This window comes from Emydura macquarii, unplaced genomic scaffold (assembly GCF_026122565.2).
Source record: "Emydura macquarii macquarii isolate MOO-44397 ecotype Brisbane River unplaced genomic scaffold, CSIRO-AGI_Emac_v2 contig_968, whole genome shotgun sequence".
Lineage (NCBI taxonomy): Eukaryota > Metazoa > Chordata > Testudines > Chelidae > Emydura > Emydura macquarii.
Genome location: NW_027131105.1, coordinates 4,971,714 through 4,988,508, shown reverse-complemented (window position 1 = coordinate 4,988,508; position 16,795 = coordinate 4,971,714). Strand labels below are relative to the sequence as shown.

The 16,795-nt window shown below is 52.1% G+C and overlaps 1 protein-coding gene across 1 annotated transcript; it reads left to right on the top strand.

Annotated features, from left to right (window-relative positions):
* The first annotated feature begins 9,403 nt into the window (after nt 1-9,403).
* Nucleotides 9,404-11,955, top strand: KCNK7 (potassium two pore domain channel subfamily K member 7). Its single transcript, XM_067544429.1, has 3 exons — nt 9,404-10,067; nt 10,411-10,806; nt 11,116-11,955. Exons 1-3 carry the CDS (start codon nt 9,743-9,745, stop codon nt 11,373-11,375), a joined length of 981 nt encoding a protein of 326 aa, XP_067400530.1. The 5' UTR covers nt 9,404-9,742; the 3' UTR covers nt 11,376-11,955.
* The last annotated feature ends 4,840 nt before the right edge of the window (nt 11,956-16,795 follow it).

Genomic DNA, 16,795 nt, shown 5'->3' with positions numbered 1-16,795 from the left:
ACCACTTCCGCACTATCCACTAGGACAGTAACCCTGTCAAAGAAGGATATTGGTTTGGCATGATTTGTTCTTGACAACCCCCTGTTGGCTATTCCTTATAACCCCATTATCCTCTAGGTACTTACAAACCAATTGTTTCGTAATTTGTTCCAGTATCTTTCCAGGTATCGAAGTTAGGCTGCTTGGTCTATAATTCCCTGGGTCCTCTTTGTTCCCATTTTTAAAGTCAGATTCTATGTTTGTCCTTCTCCAGTCTCTGGGACCTCACCCACGCTCCATGTGTTCTCAAAGATAATGGCTAGGGATTCCAAGACAGTGCATACTGAGGGAGCCATGTCCCCCGGGTGCCAGTCTGGGGGGGAGCGCCAGCCAGGCCTTTGGAAGAGGAGCTGTCCCCTGCTGTTGCAGATGGCCAGGGCCCTGCGGCCATGCCAAGCGTAGTATCGATAACTAGGACCTATCAGAATTTGAGACCGCTCCAGACCTAGGTCCCAACGTCTGATAGGTCCTGGTTATTGGTACTATAGTGGCAGCCAAGGGCTCCCGCTGTGGGAGCAAGCGTCCTCCTGGCCCCTTCGCTGGGCGCAATGGAGCCGCGGGGAACAGAGCCCATTAATCCCCTCCCCCCGGGGGGGCTCCCAGCCACCCCCAGTACTCCCTCAGTGGGAGGAGTGGGGGACAGTGGGAAATGGGCCCACAGACAATCCCCCCCCTCACACAGGGCGCTGCTGCAGCTGCTGCTGATGGGGGGGGGGAGTGGGGGAGAGTGGGAAATGGACCCAGAGACCCCCCCAGTGGGGCACTGCTGCGGGTAGGGGGCGCAAATAAAAATATTAGCCCCTGGGCTCTGGAGACCCACAGTACATCACTGTTCCAAGATTGCTTCAGCTAGGTCCTGCCAACTTGAATACATCTAACTTATCTAAATATCCTTTAACCTGGTCTTTCCCTATTTTGGCTTGTGTTCCTTCCCCTGTTTTGTTAATATTAATTGTACTGAGTATCTGGTGACCATTAACCTTTTTAGTGATGACTGAAGCAAAACAAAATAGGGAGTAAAGATCTCAGCCTTCTTGATGTCAGCTGTTATTAGCTCTCCGTCCTGTCCCACTAAGCCGTGGACCTACACTCCCCATCTTTCTCTTGCTCCCAGTGTGTTTACAGAACCTCTTCTCATTGCCTTTATGGCTAAGGCCCTGCAAAAATTGCATTGATTTGGGGATTTTCTTTTTCCTATTAAAATCACAACAGAGTCAAGGGTAAGAGTTTGAATTTCATGCACTAGGCACAGCTGCCAAGTCCCCCTGCCCCTGCACGGCCAGACAGTCTCGCTTCCACCTCCCCACTGAGGCCTCAGGTGCTCGTGAGGGATGGGGAGGTGGCGAGACAGTCCCACTCTAGGGAGCAGTGGGGGAGGGAGGAGAGCAGGGGAGAGGTCCTGCCCTGGCAGAGGGATTGGGGGTGAGAGGGCCCTGCCCTGCTGGGAGAATCAGGGATGTGTGAGGGGCCTTGTCCTGGTGGGGGAATTGAGGTAAAACCGGATTCTGCTGCTTGGAGCATGAGCAGTTGTGTGAAGTGGGGGGGGGAGCTATCCCATTCCCCCCACCCAGATCCCCCCTCACACCCTGAGCCCCCTGCCGGGGGAGGACCCCTCACACCCCTGCTCTTGCGCTGAGTGGTAGATCCCAGTCTCTACTCCTTGCCAGCAAGTGTGGCAGTGTCTGTCCCCATCTGGGGGGTGTGGTACTATAGGCCAGGCCAGCCAGGGCTCCTCATTGCAGCACATTGGCAGTACTGCCCCCCACTGCCCATCAGCTGGCCAGACTGAACAGCGACAGCCTGGGCCAGACCTGAGGACAGAGCAACCTGAGCCTCAGTCCCTGCCCTCACTCTCCCACGAGCAGCCAAATTAGCCCAATACCATGATTTTTTCAACCGCCCTGCTTCTGCCTCCCCACTGCAGGAGACACTCTGTCTTGGGCTAATTTCCCCATTTCTATGAACTCCAGATTTCCACAGAGCTTATGTGCCTTGCTAGGAGAAATTCATTTTGAGCCTTAGCCTTTCTCATGTTGTCCCTACCTGCTGGTGCTGCTCTTTTCTATTAAGTCTTAGCAATTCAGCCACGTTTCCACTTTTTGTCAGATTCCCTTTTGATTTGCAGGTCGTTAAAGAGCTCCTGATGGAGCCATGTTGGCCTCTCACTCTTCATCCTATCTTTCCTTCACATCAGGCTAGTTTGCTGTTGTGCCTTTAACATGGTCTCTTGGAGAAACTGCCAACTCTCCTGAGCTCTTTTTTCCCTTACATTTTCTACTCAGTCTGAGTTTGTTGAAGTTGGCTTTTTTTAAGTCCATTGTCCTGATTCCGTTCCTCTCACTCCTTCCTTTCCTTAGAGTTATGAAATTGTATCGGTTTTTTGGGATCACTTTCACCCAAATTGCCTTCCGCTTTCAGATTTGCAAATGATCTGTTCCTGTTGGTCACAATCACATCCCCAGGGGTGAGTTACTTCCTTCACCTTTTGAAACAAGACTTCCCCAACATGTTCCAAGAACGTATTGGCCATTTTGTGTTTTGCCACATTACTTTTTCAACAGCTGTCTGGGTAGTTAACCATTACTACCAGATCTTATGTCTTGGATATTGCTGGTGTTTGTTCTAGAAATGCTTCATCCAAACCCTCCTCCTCCTACTATGGTGGAGCATGAATTTTCCAAAGCGCAGGAGCCTGCCTCTGAAGAGCCTTGACTTGGGAGAGTGGATGGCCAGGTGTTTGATGGAACGCATAGAGCCAAGAGGCAGCGCTGTACAGGGGGTGAGGTGCTGGGCCGGCAGCCCGACTTCTGGCTTCTGTTGCCAGCTCTGTTTGTCTGTTTTGTCTGTGAGCTCTCTGGGGCAGGGACTGTCTCTCATTGCGTGTCTGTGCAGTCTCCAGCATGATGGGGGCCTGATGTTGGTCGGGGTCTATGCAGTATCTAGCATGAGACGGGGTCCCCCAATCTTGGTTGGTGCAGCACCCACCCTGAAGAAGACCCTGATCGTGGTTAGTTTCTGTGCAGCACTGGACCCCCAACAGGGGGACCGGATCACAGTCAAGAGGTCTGTGCAGTGCTCCTCATAATGGGGGGCCCTTGATCTCAGTCAGGGTCGGGGAAGAGCCTGACACGATGGGGCCTCAATCTTGGTCAGGGTCTGTGGAGACTCCTTTAAGACATGTTCCCCGTCATGTGTTGCCCGCACTGGGCTGGGAAGGGAAGACACTCAGGAATTGGGGAGCAGTATTTGTGTATCTTTGTTGCATTTATGATGTAACAGAATGTTGGGAGCAGCCAGCACAGGATGGGGGTGGGGGTTAGTGCCAGGCCACCTGTGGAGTCTGGGGGTGGGGGTGCAGGGTCTGGCTGGTTGCATACAGAAACATGCCATCATTGGGACCTCTCAGATCAGAACTACAATAGCACTGTGAAATGTGGCCACGGATACCCACAAACCCACACTGTCTGCAAACCCACAGACACACTAGACAACCCCCCCAAATTAACATGAAACACACCCCGCATGCAGCAGAGGCAACCCCCCCAACCCAGATACAGAGCGCAGAGAAACACCTCCCATGCGGACACACCCACTGCCTTGCCCACACAATAACCTAACACTTTCACATATTCCTCCCCCACATGGCCCAACGGGACAGAGCTGCCTTCCTAAGCAATGCCCGGTCATACCACTGCAGTGTAGCGCCGCTCCTGCGCCACTCTGAGCGTGGCAGCACGCCTTGGGGCTGGGTGGTGCTGGCGTGCAGCCTCTCTCTGCTTGTGGGTGGCCAGGGGTTCGAGCAGCACAGGGGGGTTGTTGCAAATAAAAAACTCTTCCCGCATTGCTGGATCTTCAAGGCAAACATCTGTTTTTCAGAAGAGCAAAGCTGCAGGGAGTCTGTCTGGTCCAGATCTGCCTAGTCCGTGAGTCTGTCCAATGCACAGCTGACACGAGTGCTCAGGATTCGGGGAGGGTGGGTCCAGGCTTGGCCTACCCTAAGCAAAGCTTTCATCTTTAAAAACAGTTCTTTGTTGTGCTCAGTCCTTCATGATAAAATCTCTGTCACACAATAGGATTGAGGGATACTGGCAGAGCTTGGCACTGGCAGAGCTGGGGAGGGAGCCCAGGGTTGGGATAGGAGTCTGTGGGTCAGGACTAAGGGGCACTGGGAAAGCTGAGGGAAGGAGGGGAAGCCCAGGGCTGGGACAGGAGGGGGCAGTGGGTCAGGACTGAGGGGCACCGGCAGAGCTGGGGTGGGGGAGCTCCGGCAGAGCTAGAGAGGAGCCCAGGGTTGGGATAGGAGGGGGCTGTGGGTCAGGACTAAGGGGCACCAGCAGAGCTGCCGGGGGGAGCCCAGAGCTGCACTAGTGAGGGCTAATCAGACCCTCCTTGCCCCAGGAAAGGCTGGGGGAGACAAGCACCCTCAGGGGGCAAGGCTGGGAGCCAGCATCTAGGCCCAGAACCCTCTCCTTTGGCAAGCAGAGGGGGGTTGCAGTTGTGGGGTGGTTGCCATGGAGATGCTGACTCTGGCTCAGACCCGGCCCTGCCTGGTGCAGCAGCAGGTGTCTGTGCAGGTCGCTGCGGCGCCGGAACTGCCTGGCACAGTGGGTGCAGCCGAAGTCAGCCCGGTGGGAATCAGACCCAGCGCCCGGCTCGGGACTCTGGTTCTCCTTGGCTTCCCCTTGCTCACAGGGTTTGTGCCAGCGCCGGTGGGAGGCCAGGTTGGCTAGGCAGCTGAAGGCCTTGGGGCACTGAGGGCAGCGGTACACCACGCGGGCCAGGCCCGAGCAGCCATGCCGTGCCAGCGAGGGCGGGTCTCCGTAGGCCTGGCGGCACAGCTGGCACACAATAGCCCCCTGCCCCGAGGCGGAGGGGGAGGCTGCCGGCAGCAGGGGCTTCTTGGGCAGAGGGCAGGACGCTGGAGTCCCACTGGTGCCAGGGGGGCTCCACAGGGTGGAGGGCAGTGGCGTGGGGCAGCCTGGGGGCCAGGGGTTGGCACCAGGGGGCTCAGGTGAGGAGGCTCGGGTCCGGTAGGAGACTCGGCCTGCCTTGTGGGTTCTCTTCACCAGGAAACCGCGGGGCATTATGGGCACTGGGGGCTCTCTTGACCCGTCTGGATCTTGGTGCCAGGTCTGGGGGCTCCCTCGGCCTGTCCACACCTCGATGCTGGTTCTGGGGGCTCCCTTGGCCTGTCCACACCTCGATGCTGGTTCTGGGGGCTCCCTCAGCCCGTCTCACCTCGATGCCGGTTCTGGGGGCTCTCTCGGCCCGTCTGCACCTCGATGCCAGTTCAGTGCTTTTGGCCTGTCCAGCGTTGGTGCCGGTTCTGGAGGCACCTTCAGGCTCAGCCTGTCCACGCTTCAGTTCCAGTTCTGGGACTCCTTAGGCCTGTCCAACCCTTGGTGCCATTTCTGGGGGCTTCCTTGGCCCATTCGCACCTCAGCGCTGGTTCTGGGGTCTCACTCAGCCTGTCTGGACCTCAGCCCCGTCCCCACTCCCTTCAGCCTGTGTCTCCTCTGCCCCACATGCCCCAGCTCTGTATATAAAGCCCCCCACCCCTTTTGTGCAGCCCCATAGCTCCAGATGGTCAGGCTGGGGAAGCCAATGGCAATGGGGCTGGCAGCAGGGTTAGGGGGTCCCCAGGGAGTGGGGGGGTGCAGTGGCAGATGGCAACTTTTTCCACATGTGCCCCTTGCATGCGCCAGACACAAAAGGACCCCTATTACAGGCACAGTATGTGCCGGGGGGGTGTCCAATGAGTCATCCCCCCACCCCCAGACAGAGAGTTGACACACAGGCTGGGCTGTGGGGCATGGTGGGGTGATTAACCCTTCACTGCACTCCTGAGATGCACATGGGGAGGGCAGGAATCTAGGGGAAGGAGGAAACTCTGGTTGTTTCTACAGGGAATGAGCCAGACAGGCAGGGTTGTGGGGGACTGGTATATATCTGGGTTGTATCAAACTCAGACTCCCCCCCTTTCATCATCCAGCGCAGGATCGATCACCCCTTAAGGTTTGATTCCCCCTCACACTCTGTGGATGCAGAATCATCCCCCTACAGTCTATCCCCCATGCAGGGTGTAGGATTGTCCCCTGCAGTCTAGTATCTATGTGGAGTTGTTCAGTCAACCACACAGTCATTCGTATTATTGGTTTTCCTCATTATGTTTTACATTACTACTTTATGTTTAAATGCACAGGGATGAGCTCACTGTTCTACTTGTGAATTGTTTCTTGTTTATTGATATTACACTTGTCTTTACTGACTTTTATTTTTGTTTTATTTATTAGCTCTCCATTTTATTACTGTGCCCTCCTGTATTTTGTTTCTTCTTTGTATGCATTCCCTTTTTATTTGATTACTTTCATTTTTCACGTAGTTTCTGTTGCTTTCCCAGTTATAATATGTTTCTTATTTATTTCATTATTTGATTTTAAAATGTATCTTATTGATTTTATTCTTGTACATATTAAATTTTATTAATTATCTATCTCTATCACTGCATTAATTATTTGTTATTTTATTGTGCATTATATTTTATTAAGTTTTATCATTTAATATTATTTGGTTTATTATTATGTTGTTTTTATAAGTAGTTATATTTTATTAGTATTTTCTTCTTTCATTAATTATATTTATTGACATATTTAATAGGTATAATTACTGTATTAACAATATAGTAATAATTATATCATCATTTTATGTTATACATTTTATAATTATTAATTAATAAAATTATTTTAGTATTGGTTTATCATTTAATGCTATTGTATTCTGTTTTTAAAGTTCTATTTTATTATTATGTTTATTTGAGTTTATTATATTTTAATATAATTTTGTTATTAATATAATGAAATTATTAATTATAATTAATCACGTGGCTTTATTTTATGCTTAACTTGATCACAAAATTGTATCATTTTATTTTATTAATTTTATAACTAATCATCGAGACTATAATTGCTTATTATTTTATCCTGTAAGTAATACTTTCATGTATTATTTTACTGTTATATTTATTCGTTTAAGTATATTTATTTTCATATTTTATCATGTATGATTTGCAATGGGTTAATAATTTAATTATTTTAATAGCATCTTGATGAATTGTTTAATTCTATTCATTCAGGATGTTGTGTGGTTGTTATTTTATTGATTTCATTACAGTATTTTTTCAGTTGCTTGTTACTTCATCTCTGGATCCCCCAGGACAGCATCTCAGCGAGGGATCGTTTCCTCATTCTAAATTCATTACTGGTTCTCGACGATTCTATTAATCCTGACCTCTTGTTTCTGCACTATCCTGGGAGGAATCCTTTCATGGAGAAAGGTAGGCTTCCCCCCCACACACACACACCTCCTACACACACACTATTTGCCTGTGGGATGCATTGCCACCAGATTTCCATTCAGCCATTATTACAAAAAAAAAAAAAAAAAATCAATTCTCATATCCAGAATTAGATGAGGTAAAAAATAACATATGGGCCCATCTAGTCCAGTAGTGTGGCTGGCGTAAAACCTCCTCACTATGGGATAATTTATTCCCAGGAAAAGGTTCCTTCAGACCCTAGGGTTTGGTTGGGATCTTAGATATAGCAACACTGAACCGTGCCTCAGTTTCTCCAATTTTGGTGGAGTCTAAACTGCAGTGACACTGAGCTGTGTCTCAGTTTACCCAATTTGGGTTGGGAAGGTGCGGGTCTAAGCTTCAGCTACACTGAGTGTGCCTCAGTTTCCAGAATCTTTACCTGGGGCTAAGTTGCCGCATCCACACAATACATATATATACTGCATATATGGCCCTAAGGCTGTCATATGGACCATAACTGTGTGCTGATTTGGCTGCACGCGGCCAATGGGCCACAGGTTGAGAACTACTGGACTAGGTACAGCAATCTCATCCTGTCTCCTAGAGCAGCCATGCCCCTTGCCTGCCCCCAGGGCTTGTGCCCCACACCAGGGACCTCTGGCCACACATAGAGGCCACTTGTGCAGATGGAAAAGGTGCGACTGAGCTGGTAGCATTTCACATGTGCTTTGCACCAGGCCTGGGTTGGATCAGACCAACGGGCCCATCTAGCCCGGTGTGGTGGCTGCTGAATTCAGAAACTTAGCAGCTCTGGCAGCCCACATAACACACAAAGAGCTGCATTTGCGGCCCACGAGGGTAAATAGATTGAGAACCTTTGCCCTAGTCATTTTGCCCCTGGAGCACCAGTCTTCCCCATTGCATGGCTGCTTCCCTGGTGCCAAGTGGTTGTGAAGCATGCCAGGGCCTTTGTGCCAGGAGAGGGGATTGTGCCCCGGGTGGGAAGGGATTGGGCCCAGGGGTGGGGTGGGGCAGGCAACGTTGCCCAAACAGCCCACCCAGCTGCTTTGCCAAAGGATCCCAGCTGCCTTTTGTGTCTTTCCCCCTTTGGGTGTGGGGGGAGGAGGCGGGGAGTAACTGTTGGTCTCAATTCTATACACACACACCCCTTCCAGTCCCTGGGGGTGGATGAAAGCTTCATGCCCCACTGACCCCCTCTCCAATGCCAGCCACTTTCAATAGCCAGACACATGCCTGCCCCGACCTCCTGTGAGTGCCTGTGACCCCATGGAGCTGCTGGGACTCGGGAGCAGACAAAAGCCCCCACCCCTCCCCATCCCCTTTCCACTGCTTAGAGGTTAACCCTTGGTGCACTGGAGTCGCGGTGATTTGCTGGCTATTTTGCCCAGCAGAACCTTAGTTTCCCATAATGGGGGGGGGGGGGAAGGATTTTGTGGTGGTGGGAGGGAGGGGGCTGCTGCAGGACAGCTGGGTTCAAATCCCATCTCTGCATAGGCTCCATGTAGGATCATGGATTGATCCCTCCTCCACGCCCCTCACTTTCTCCCACTTGTGAAACAGGGAATGATCCTGTCTTCTTCATCTAATCTGGCTGGGAGCTGTTCAGAGCAGGGGCTGCCTCTCACTGTGGGTCTGTGCAGCACCTGGCAGAGATTGGGGACCCATCGCTGCACGGACCCACAGGGAGAAACAGCCTTTGTCCTGTTAGACACAGGATGAGAGGAGAAACTGAGGCACTGAGTGGGGAAGAGACTTTCCCAAGGTCAGCAGCAGAGCCAGGAGCAGAACCCAGGCATCCTGGCTTCCACCCCCCTGCTCTAACCACTAGATACCACTTCCCTCCCAGAGCTGGGGATAGAACCCAGGTGTCCTGACTCCCAGCCTCTCTACCCCCACTCTCACCACTAGACTCCAGTCTCCTCCCATCGCTGGGAGAGAGCCCGTAGGTCCCGGCTCCTAGCCTAGCACCTGCCCCGCACGGTGCTGACTCTCTTAGTTCATGGCACTCCCTGCCTCGGTTGAGGGAGTTGATTCTTCTGCAAGGTCCATTCTGGGGGTGTCCTCAGAAGCCACCAGGAGCCACCTGTTGGAGACGGGTTCGGAGCTGGATGGACTCCTGAGGCCCATCTGATCCGGGGCAGGGGAGCAAGCAGGCCTGCTAGAAGGGCCCTTTGTTCCGGCAGGCGCTGGAAGGGTTAACACCCCAGCTCAGCCGGCTGCACCTCCCTGGCCCGGGGCCCAGCCGGGTTCCACCTGAGGCAGGTGTGTCTCGGCCAGGCCAGGAAGCAGCAACCCTGCCCGGGCCCAGGCAGCTGCTCCACTTCCCGGTGCCCCGGCCTGGCTGGGAGACCCCGGGGGGCTGGCACCATGGAGCTGCCCGCGGTGCCCCAGCCCTGGCGCTACTGGCTGCTGCTGGGCTCCTATCTGCTCTTCCTGCTGCTGGGCACGGCCATCTTCGGGGCGGTCGAGGCGCCCCGGGAGGCCGGGCTGCGGGAGGCGCTGCAGGGGGCGAGGGCGGGCTTCGTGCTCCAGCACCGGGACTGCCTGGCGGAGCCCAGCCTGGAGCGGCTGCTGGAGCAGGTGCTGGACGCCGACAACTACGGGGTCTCGGCGCTGGGCAACGTCTCCGAGGACGAGAACTGGGACTTCAGCTCTGCGCTCTTCTTCGCCGCCAGCGTGCTCAGCACCACGGGTAGGGCTGCGGGGCGCGGGCAGCGGGAGCCCAGGGCTGGGGTCGAGGGGCGCTGGCAGACCGGGGGGGGGGGAAGGGAGCCAGGGCTGGCATAGCAGGGGGCCGCGAGGGGGAGCCCAGGGCTAGGACGGCAGCGGGCTGCAGGGCGGGAGTGAGGGGCCCGGCGGAGCTAGGCAGAGGCTGGGGGGCAGAGCCGAGTGGGTAGCGGGGGCCGCAGCCCGCGGGCTGGGAGTGAAGGGCACCGCGGAGGAAGGGGGGGGCGGAGTTGGGCTAGCCGGGGTCTGCAGGGTGGGAGTGAGGGGCACCGCCCTTGCCCCCCTCCCCACTGGCTCTCTCCCCCCAGGCTATGGCCACACGGTGCCCCTGTCGGACGGGGGGAAGCTATTCTGCATCCTCTACACCTTGCTGGGGCTCCCAGCCACGCTGCTCTTGGCCACCTGTCTCCTGCAGCAGCTCCTGGGGCTGCTGAGCCACCGCCCGGTGCGGTACCTCCAGGCCCGCTGGGGCATCCCGGCGGGCCACGCAGCGCTGGGCCATGCAACTGCCCTGGGGCTGGGCGTGCTGGGGTTCTTCATCCTGCTGCCAGCCCTCTGCTTCTGGGCCCTGGAGAGCGGCTGGACCTTCCTGGAGTCCGTCTACTTCTGCTTCATCTCGCTCAGCACCATCGGGCTTGGGGACTATGTGCCAGGGCGCGGCAGCTCCCCCGCACTGCGCCACCTCTACAAAATCAGCATCACCTGTGAGCCATGCGCTAGTAGGGGCGCGGTGCTGCGGGGAGGGGGCGTGGCCCAGTAGGGGGCGCTGTGCTTCGTTTGGGGGGGGCGGAGGTCAGGAGGGAGCGGTGGGGAAGGGGCTCAGGAGGGGGCGCTGTGCTGCAGAGAGGGGGGGCTCAGGAGGGGGCGCTGCGCTGCAGGGAGCGGCGGGGGGCTCATTGGAGGCCCTGTGCTTGGGGGGGCAGGGGAGCTCAGTAGGGGGCGCTGTGCTACAGAGAAAAGGGGGGAAATCCCATGTCACCCCCCTGATCCTCATCTCTCCCCCCCCCCCCCAGGTTACCTTCTCTTGGGGCTCCTGGCCATGCTGCTGGCCCTGGAGACCATCTATGAGTTGCGCGAGGTCCACAGCCTCGTCCGATTCTTTGCTCCCCCCAAGACCCCTGCCTCCCCCTCCAGTGTGGATGACGACCGCCTGGAGATCCTGAGCCACGACCAGCTGGGCCTGGCGACCATTTGCGGGCACTTCCCCTCTGAAAGCAAAGCAGAGGATGAGGCAGATGGGCAAGCGGCGCCCCCTGACGTCCCCTCTGGGTAACCACCACGGACAATGTGTGGTGTGTGTCCCCCACCGCCCATGTATCAATAAATGATGTATAGAATAGTCGGTGACTGTGGGCATGGGAGTGGGAGGTACCATTGGTCCGTTCTGGGCGTGGGACTGTGGGGCTGGATGGGCCCATTGTTCTGATCCGGGAGTGGAGAATACAGGGGTGGCTGGTTGAATCTGGGGCAACAGAGAGAGGAGACACTGGGATGGAAGGGCCCACGGGTGAGACCCAGAGTGGAAAGGGGATGGGGAGATACTGGGATGGTGAGGGGAGAAGACACCTGGTATCCTCAGAAATAAACAAGCTGCCCTCCAGTGCCCTATCCCCCCACCCCCGGCATTTCCCAGGAGCCACTAAGAGCTTTTGACCAGGAGGACCTTAATCTGGACTGTGCGACTGTCTCTGAGCCAGGCCAAGACCAGCCGTACAGCACAGGCGAGCAGCAAAGGCCACAAGGCATCTGGGCCCTATGGTCTCTCCCTACCTCCTGCCCACAGCGAGGTGAGAATCTCCCTTCCCAGAGGGGCCATCTCTGGAGGGCTGTGGTCTCATGGTTAGAGCAGGAGGTGCTGGGAGCCAGGACTCCTAGGTTCTATTGCAGGATCTGTTGTGGTCCAATATAGGTAAAAAGTTCCTAATGCCAGCTAAAATGGTGTGGTGGTTTGTTGTTTAATGGGCACTGTTTCAAGGAAGCTCACAGCGCCAGAGTCCCTGGTTGGGGGCACTGTTGTGGAGGAAGCTTGCAGTGCTGCGCTCATCCTTCTGTCCCTTCCTTTCTCAGGCGAGCACCCCCATATGCAGATCCCCCTGCCAGACAGCACTGCTGGGCCCGGAGCCACAAGGAGGGGGCAGGGTGGGGCCCTAGTGCTGGCTAGCATGCTCCTGCCCTGGATGTGAGTTTGGCCCTGTCTGCCCTGGACGTACACCCCTCTTTGTCACATGGCTCAGTACCATCTGGAACGGCTTCTTCCTTCTCTGTCCTGCTGGGCACAGCTGTGCCCCCCACAGCCTCCCCAGCTGAGACGGAGAGTGGGGGGAGGAAGGGCTAGCAGCCAGGACTCCTGGGTTCTACCCAGGTCTGGAAAGAGAATAGAGTCTATGGGTTAGAGCAGGGGTGGCTGAGAGCCAGGATGCCTGGGTTCCAGCTCGAGCTGTGGGAGGGAGAATTAACCTGGGCTACAGGCTCACTGTAATTTCACAAACACACAGTTAGTACGCTACACAAAGTCACTTCATTCTTCCTACTCCAGGCCCTGAAGAACAACTTACCCTGAACTGCAGGGCACAATTCAAAAATTCTTCTTCCTTTTTTTCCATTTGGCAAAAAATGTGGCCTTTCTTCTTTTACATTTTTCTGTACTAGGGTTTTGAAGTCCTGGTTACTCACGGGTTTTTCTGTGTCAACCCTTCCATTTCTTCCTGCATTTTTCGTTACTAGTTCTGATCATGAGAATGCAGCTGTCTTGTCAGTCCCAATGAGACCAGGGATGTGGCTACTCTCAGGGCAGGGCTACGCTTCAAACGCTGCAGAGCTTCAGTGAAAACGCTACTGCAAGAGGCATTCGTTATATCGACGGGAGAAGCGCTCGCATCAACAGAGCGCTGTCTACACTGGGGGTTAGGTTGGGTTTTTCACACCTCTGAATATCGTAGTTATACCAGTGGAAGTTTACAGTGAGGATCTACCTGGCCTTAGCCTGAATTCCAGTCATTCTTCTAATTTGCCTGAATGTTTCGCATGTCTGGGTATCTTTAATTATCTACCAACAGCACATCCTCCAACGCTCAGTCTTTGTTATTTTTAGTTCTTTGCTTTTTAATAAGTCTTCCTGCTATTGCCTTACTTCTGTAATACTTCGTTAGAGTATTGATTGTCTTTGTCTTTGTGATTGTCTACTATTGATTGTCTTTTTTGCCTTTGAATGGGCTTTGTTCCATTCTTTAACTGCCATTTTGCACCCCTCATTCCACCATGGAAGTGACGTTTTAGTTTTGGGGTACTTCAATATCTTAGGTATGGCTACTGTAGCTGCAGCTATTAATTCCTTTATGACATTGTCACTGAAATTCTCTGTCATCACTCACACAATGAACATTCACAAATTCAATACGCTTACTTGTAAAGAGTTCCCACTTAGCTTTCTTAAAATATCAGGTGGGTAATTTTCCATTACCATCAACCTCATCTTGTCCTTGAAAAGTAATACAGTGTAGAGAAATGATCACTTCCCTTTTCTCTGTCCTTACACATTTCCCAGTTGCATCCATTTGCAATATCTGCTATTATAATTCTGAGGCTAAGCAAGAAAAACTGCCATCGGCTGCATTAAATGTAGTTGTGGTGTCATCATTTGACACCACTCGAACGTTTTCATCAAGGAACTTTTCTAAGCATGCACCATTGGTATCAGCTGTTTTACTTCCCCATAATATATTCTGACTATTCACCACATATAATCCATGGTCTTTTCATATTCTTCACTATTCCTTGTAATTCTAAGTGCTCTGATTTCCTACCTGGGTTATCAATATTATAAATCCTTAAAGATTTTTCTTTGGCATTGGAATCTAAACAGCATAGCAGTTGAGACTTACTTCTTCTCTCTGTATGGCTATGTAGTGTAATCTTTTCCTTATGAAAGTACAAATACTTCCTCCTCTGCTTAGTTTTTGGTTTTGTCTAAAGGCAATATTAATATACCATGAGATTTTAAAAGCAAGCTATTTAACCAACCACCTGGATACACAGGACAGCTGGTTTAGTTCCATTTCCTGGACATTTTCTTTTAGTTCTTGACCATGTGCTATTGAACTGTGCACACGCCAACAAAAGATTGTGATCTGCCTATGAGTCATATTTCACCATTAACCTCATTGAAAATTGCATGAATATGGCAGACAAATTGCAAAGGCCTTGTCTATACTAGAAAAATAAGTTGATCTAACATAGGTCAACTTACAGCCATGTAGGAATTACTGCGGTGGCGGATGTTCACACTGCGCCCTTCTTGGGTCAGTGGTGCGTGTCCTCACCAGGAGCACATCCACTGACCTAAGGGGGGGCAGCTTGGGGAGCTGAGAGCCCAGCTTCTGGTGAGTGCCCCTCCTTCCCCGCCCGCACACCGGGAAAGCCACCCAGCACTTTCCTCCTCCCCTTTCCCAGGGGAAGCTGCCTTGGGCTTCTTGCCCTGGGGAGGGGGTCCAGCTGCCCTGGCTTCTTGCTCCCCCATGCCCGCTCCCTGCCAGGAGCCAGCAGCTCAGCTGGGAAATTGACAAGGCTGCAGAAGTGCCTGGGCTTCCCCAGACCAGCTGCTCAGCTCTTGGGGGCTGGAGCAATGAAATCGACAGGAATGACAGCCCTACAGCCAACGTAAGGGACACAGTGTCTACATTGACACTGCGTCGCCCTAACTAAGCTGATATAAACCCTACACCTCTCGTTAAGGTGGTTTTATTTTGTCGAAAAAACAGCAATTTTGTCGGCGGGGTGATTGCAGTGTTTATACCAGCACAGTTTTGTCAAAAAAAGCTGACTGTGGTCAACAAAAGAGTCTAGTGTAGACCAGGCCTAACGCACAAGTAGTTTTCCAATGCCCTTGCTGTAATTGAAATTTTTTTCTGATTTTTTTTTTCCCCTCATTTGTAGGGCCCTACTGATTTCATGGTCATGAAAAACAAGTCATGAACCATGAAATCCTCCCCTTCCCAGGAAATCCATCTCCCTAGTGCTGGGAGCTTCTGTTGCTGGGGCTTGGGGCTTCTGCTACCACAGCTCCAGCCGCCAGGGCTCTCAGCTTGGGGCTTCCACCCACCCTGTGGCTCCTGTAGGGGCTTCTGCCCCAATGGGTTCTGCCTTGGCTCAGGATGCCCATTTTTCCAGGGGCCCCCAAATAGGCCGTGGGTCCTTTGCACTGGCTGGGACTAGCAGCTAGGAGCAACCCCCCATAATCCCCTCTTGGGGCAGGATCACCATGAAATTTCAGAGGTAACCATGTGAAATCGACCAATTAAAAAACCCTCTGGCTGTGAAATTGAACGAGATGGACTGTGAATTTGGTAGAGCCCCACCCATTTGTGATGTGCAGTTTATCACTTCTATTAGAAATGCAATAAATCTTTCTTTTTCACTACTAGCACATCATCGCTTATTCCTTCCACAGGGTTTATCATATTTTTTATAGAGTGAGGTGATGTCTGCAATACCCCTTTTATTAATAACTTTTGGCTTTTGTATCTCCTTCGCTTGTTTTGCTGCAATACACTCTCTATCTCAGTGATCTTCACTATTTTTTAAGCAGGGGCCACTTTGGCAAAAAACATGCAATGTGAAAACCACATCAACTACTAAATGAACACATTGCTTGCTACTCCTTAATGATGTAATGTTACAGAGCGACTCATGGAACTAAAACTTTTGTTTGTTCGTTTTGTTATGTTCTTATCCGCTTTTTCTCCTGTTTCACGTTCCGATTTTCTCTTCAACGGAATTAAGAATCTATCCATTCTTTCCAGTAACTCGCTGGGGCCAAAAATGAATATATGACACAAACGGTTGCACGCGTCGAGTTCTATGTTGGTTTCTATGGTAACATTGCGGTTATTATACAGCGGAGATACTTATTGGCGCACATCGTACCATGTGGTCAATGTGATGTGCAAAGAAGGCAGACTTTGATAGGCTTGGTACATATTCTAATGTTAAAAATAAATAAATTGGAATATAAACAATTAGTCGGGAGCCGCCACTGGCTCCTGAGCCTTGCAACGAAGAATGCTGCTCTATCTTGTAGGTTGTGATTACCACCACAGTTACTCCACTTAGCCTCAGCTCTTTCTATGCAGGGGTCATAGAAATGCTCGCTCCTGCAGTGGCCATCCCTTACTTTTGCTTGCCAAACATTTGCTACATGCCCACAGCATTGGCATTTATAACACTTTAGGGAAGTGAAAATATATGGCTTGGTTCTAAACCCTAGTATTTCTTTCTCAGGTAGATTGCTTCCTTTAAATGTAATCAGCAGTGCTGTTGATGATTTGCCTCCTCCTCCACTAATTTACTCCATAAAGTTACTAATTAGTTGCTGATGTAATACCTGTATCTTCTCCTCTGCTTTTTTTTAAATTGCATCATTGGTCAGTCCTCATGGCACTTCATATATTACCCCCTTTGTCTCAGTCAAATATGCTGGTAGCTGGCAATTTACTTTAATTTTCCCAAGTATTTTAGTTTACCAACCTGCTCTTTGGTTTTATATTCAGCCGAAAGAGCCCCCATCTCACAACCTCCTGGCTTCTCCTATCGCTTCTGTGCTTTTTTCAGCTAGTTTCACGGGGTTAACAGCACATAATCTTATTTCTTTAGCTAGGGAGCTTTTTGTTATGACATTTTAGTTTATTTCCCTCCTTA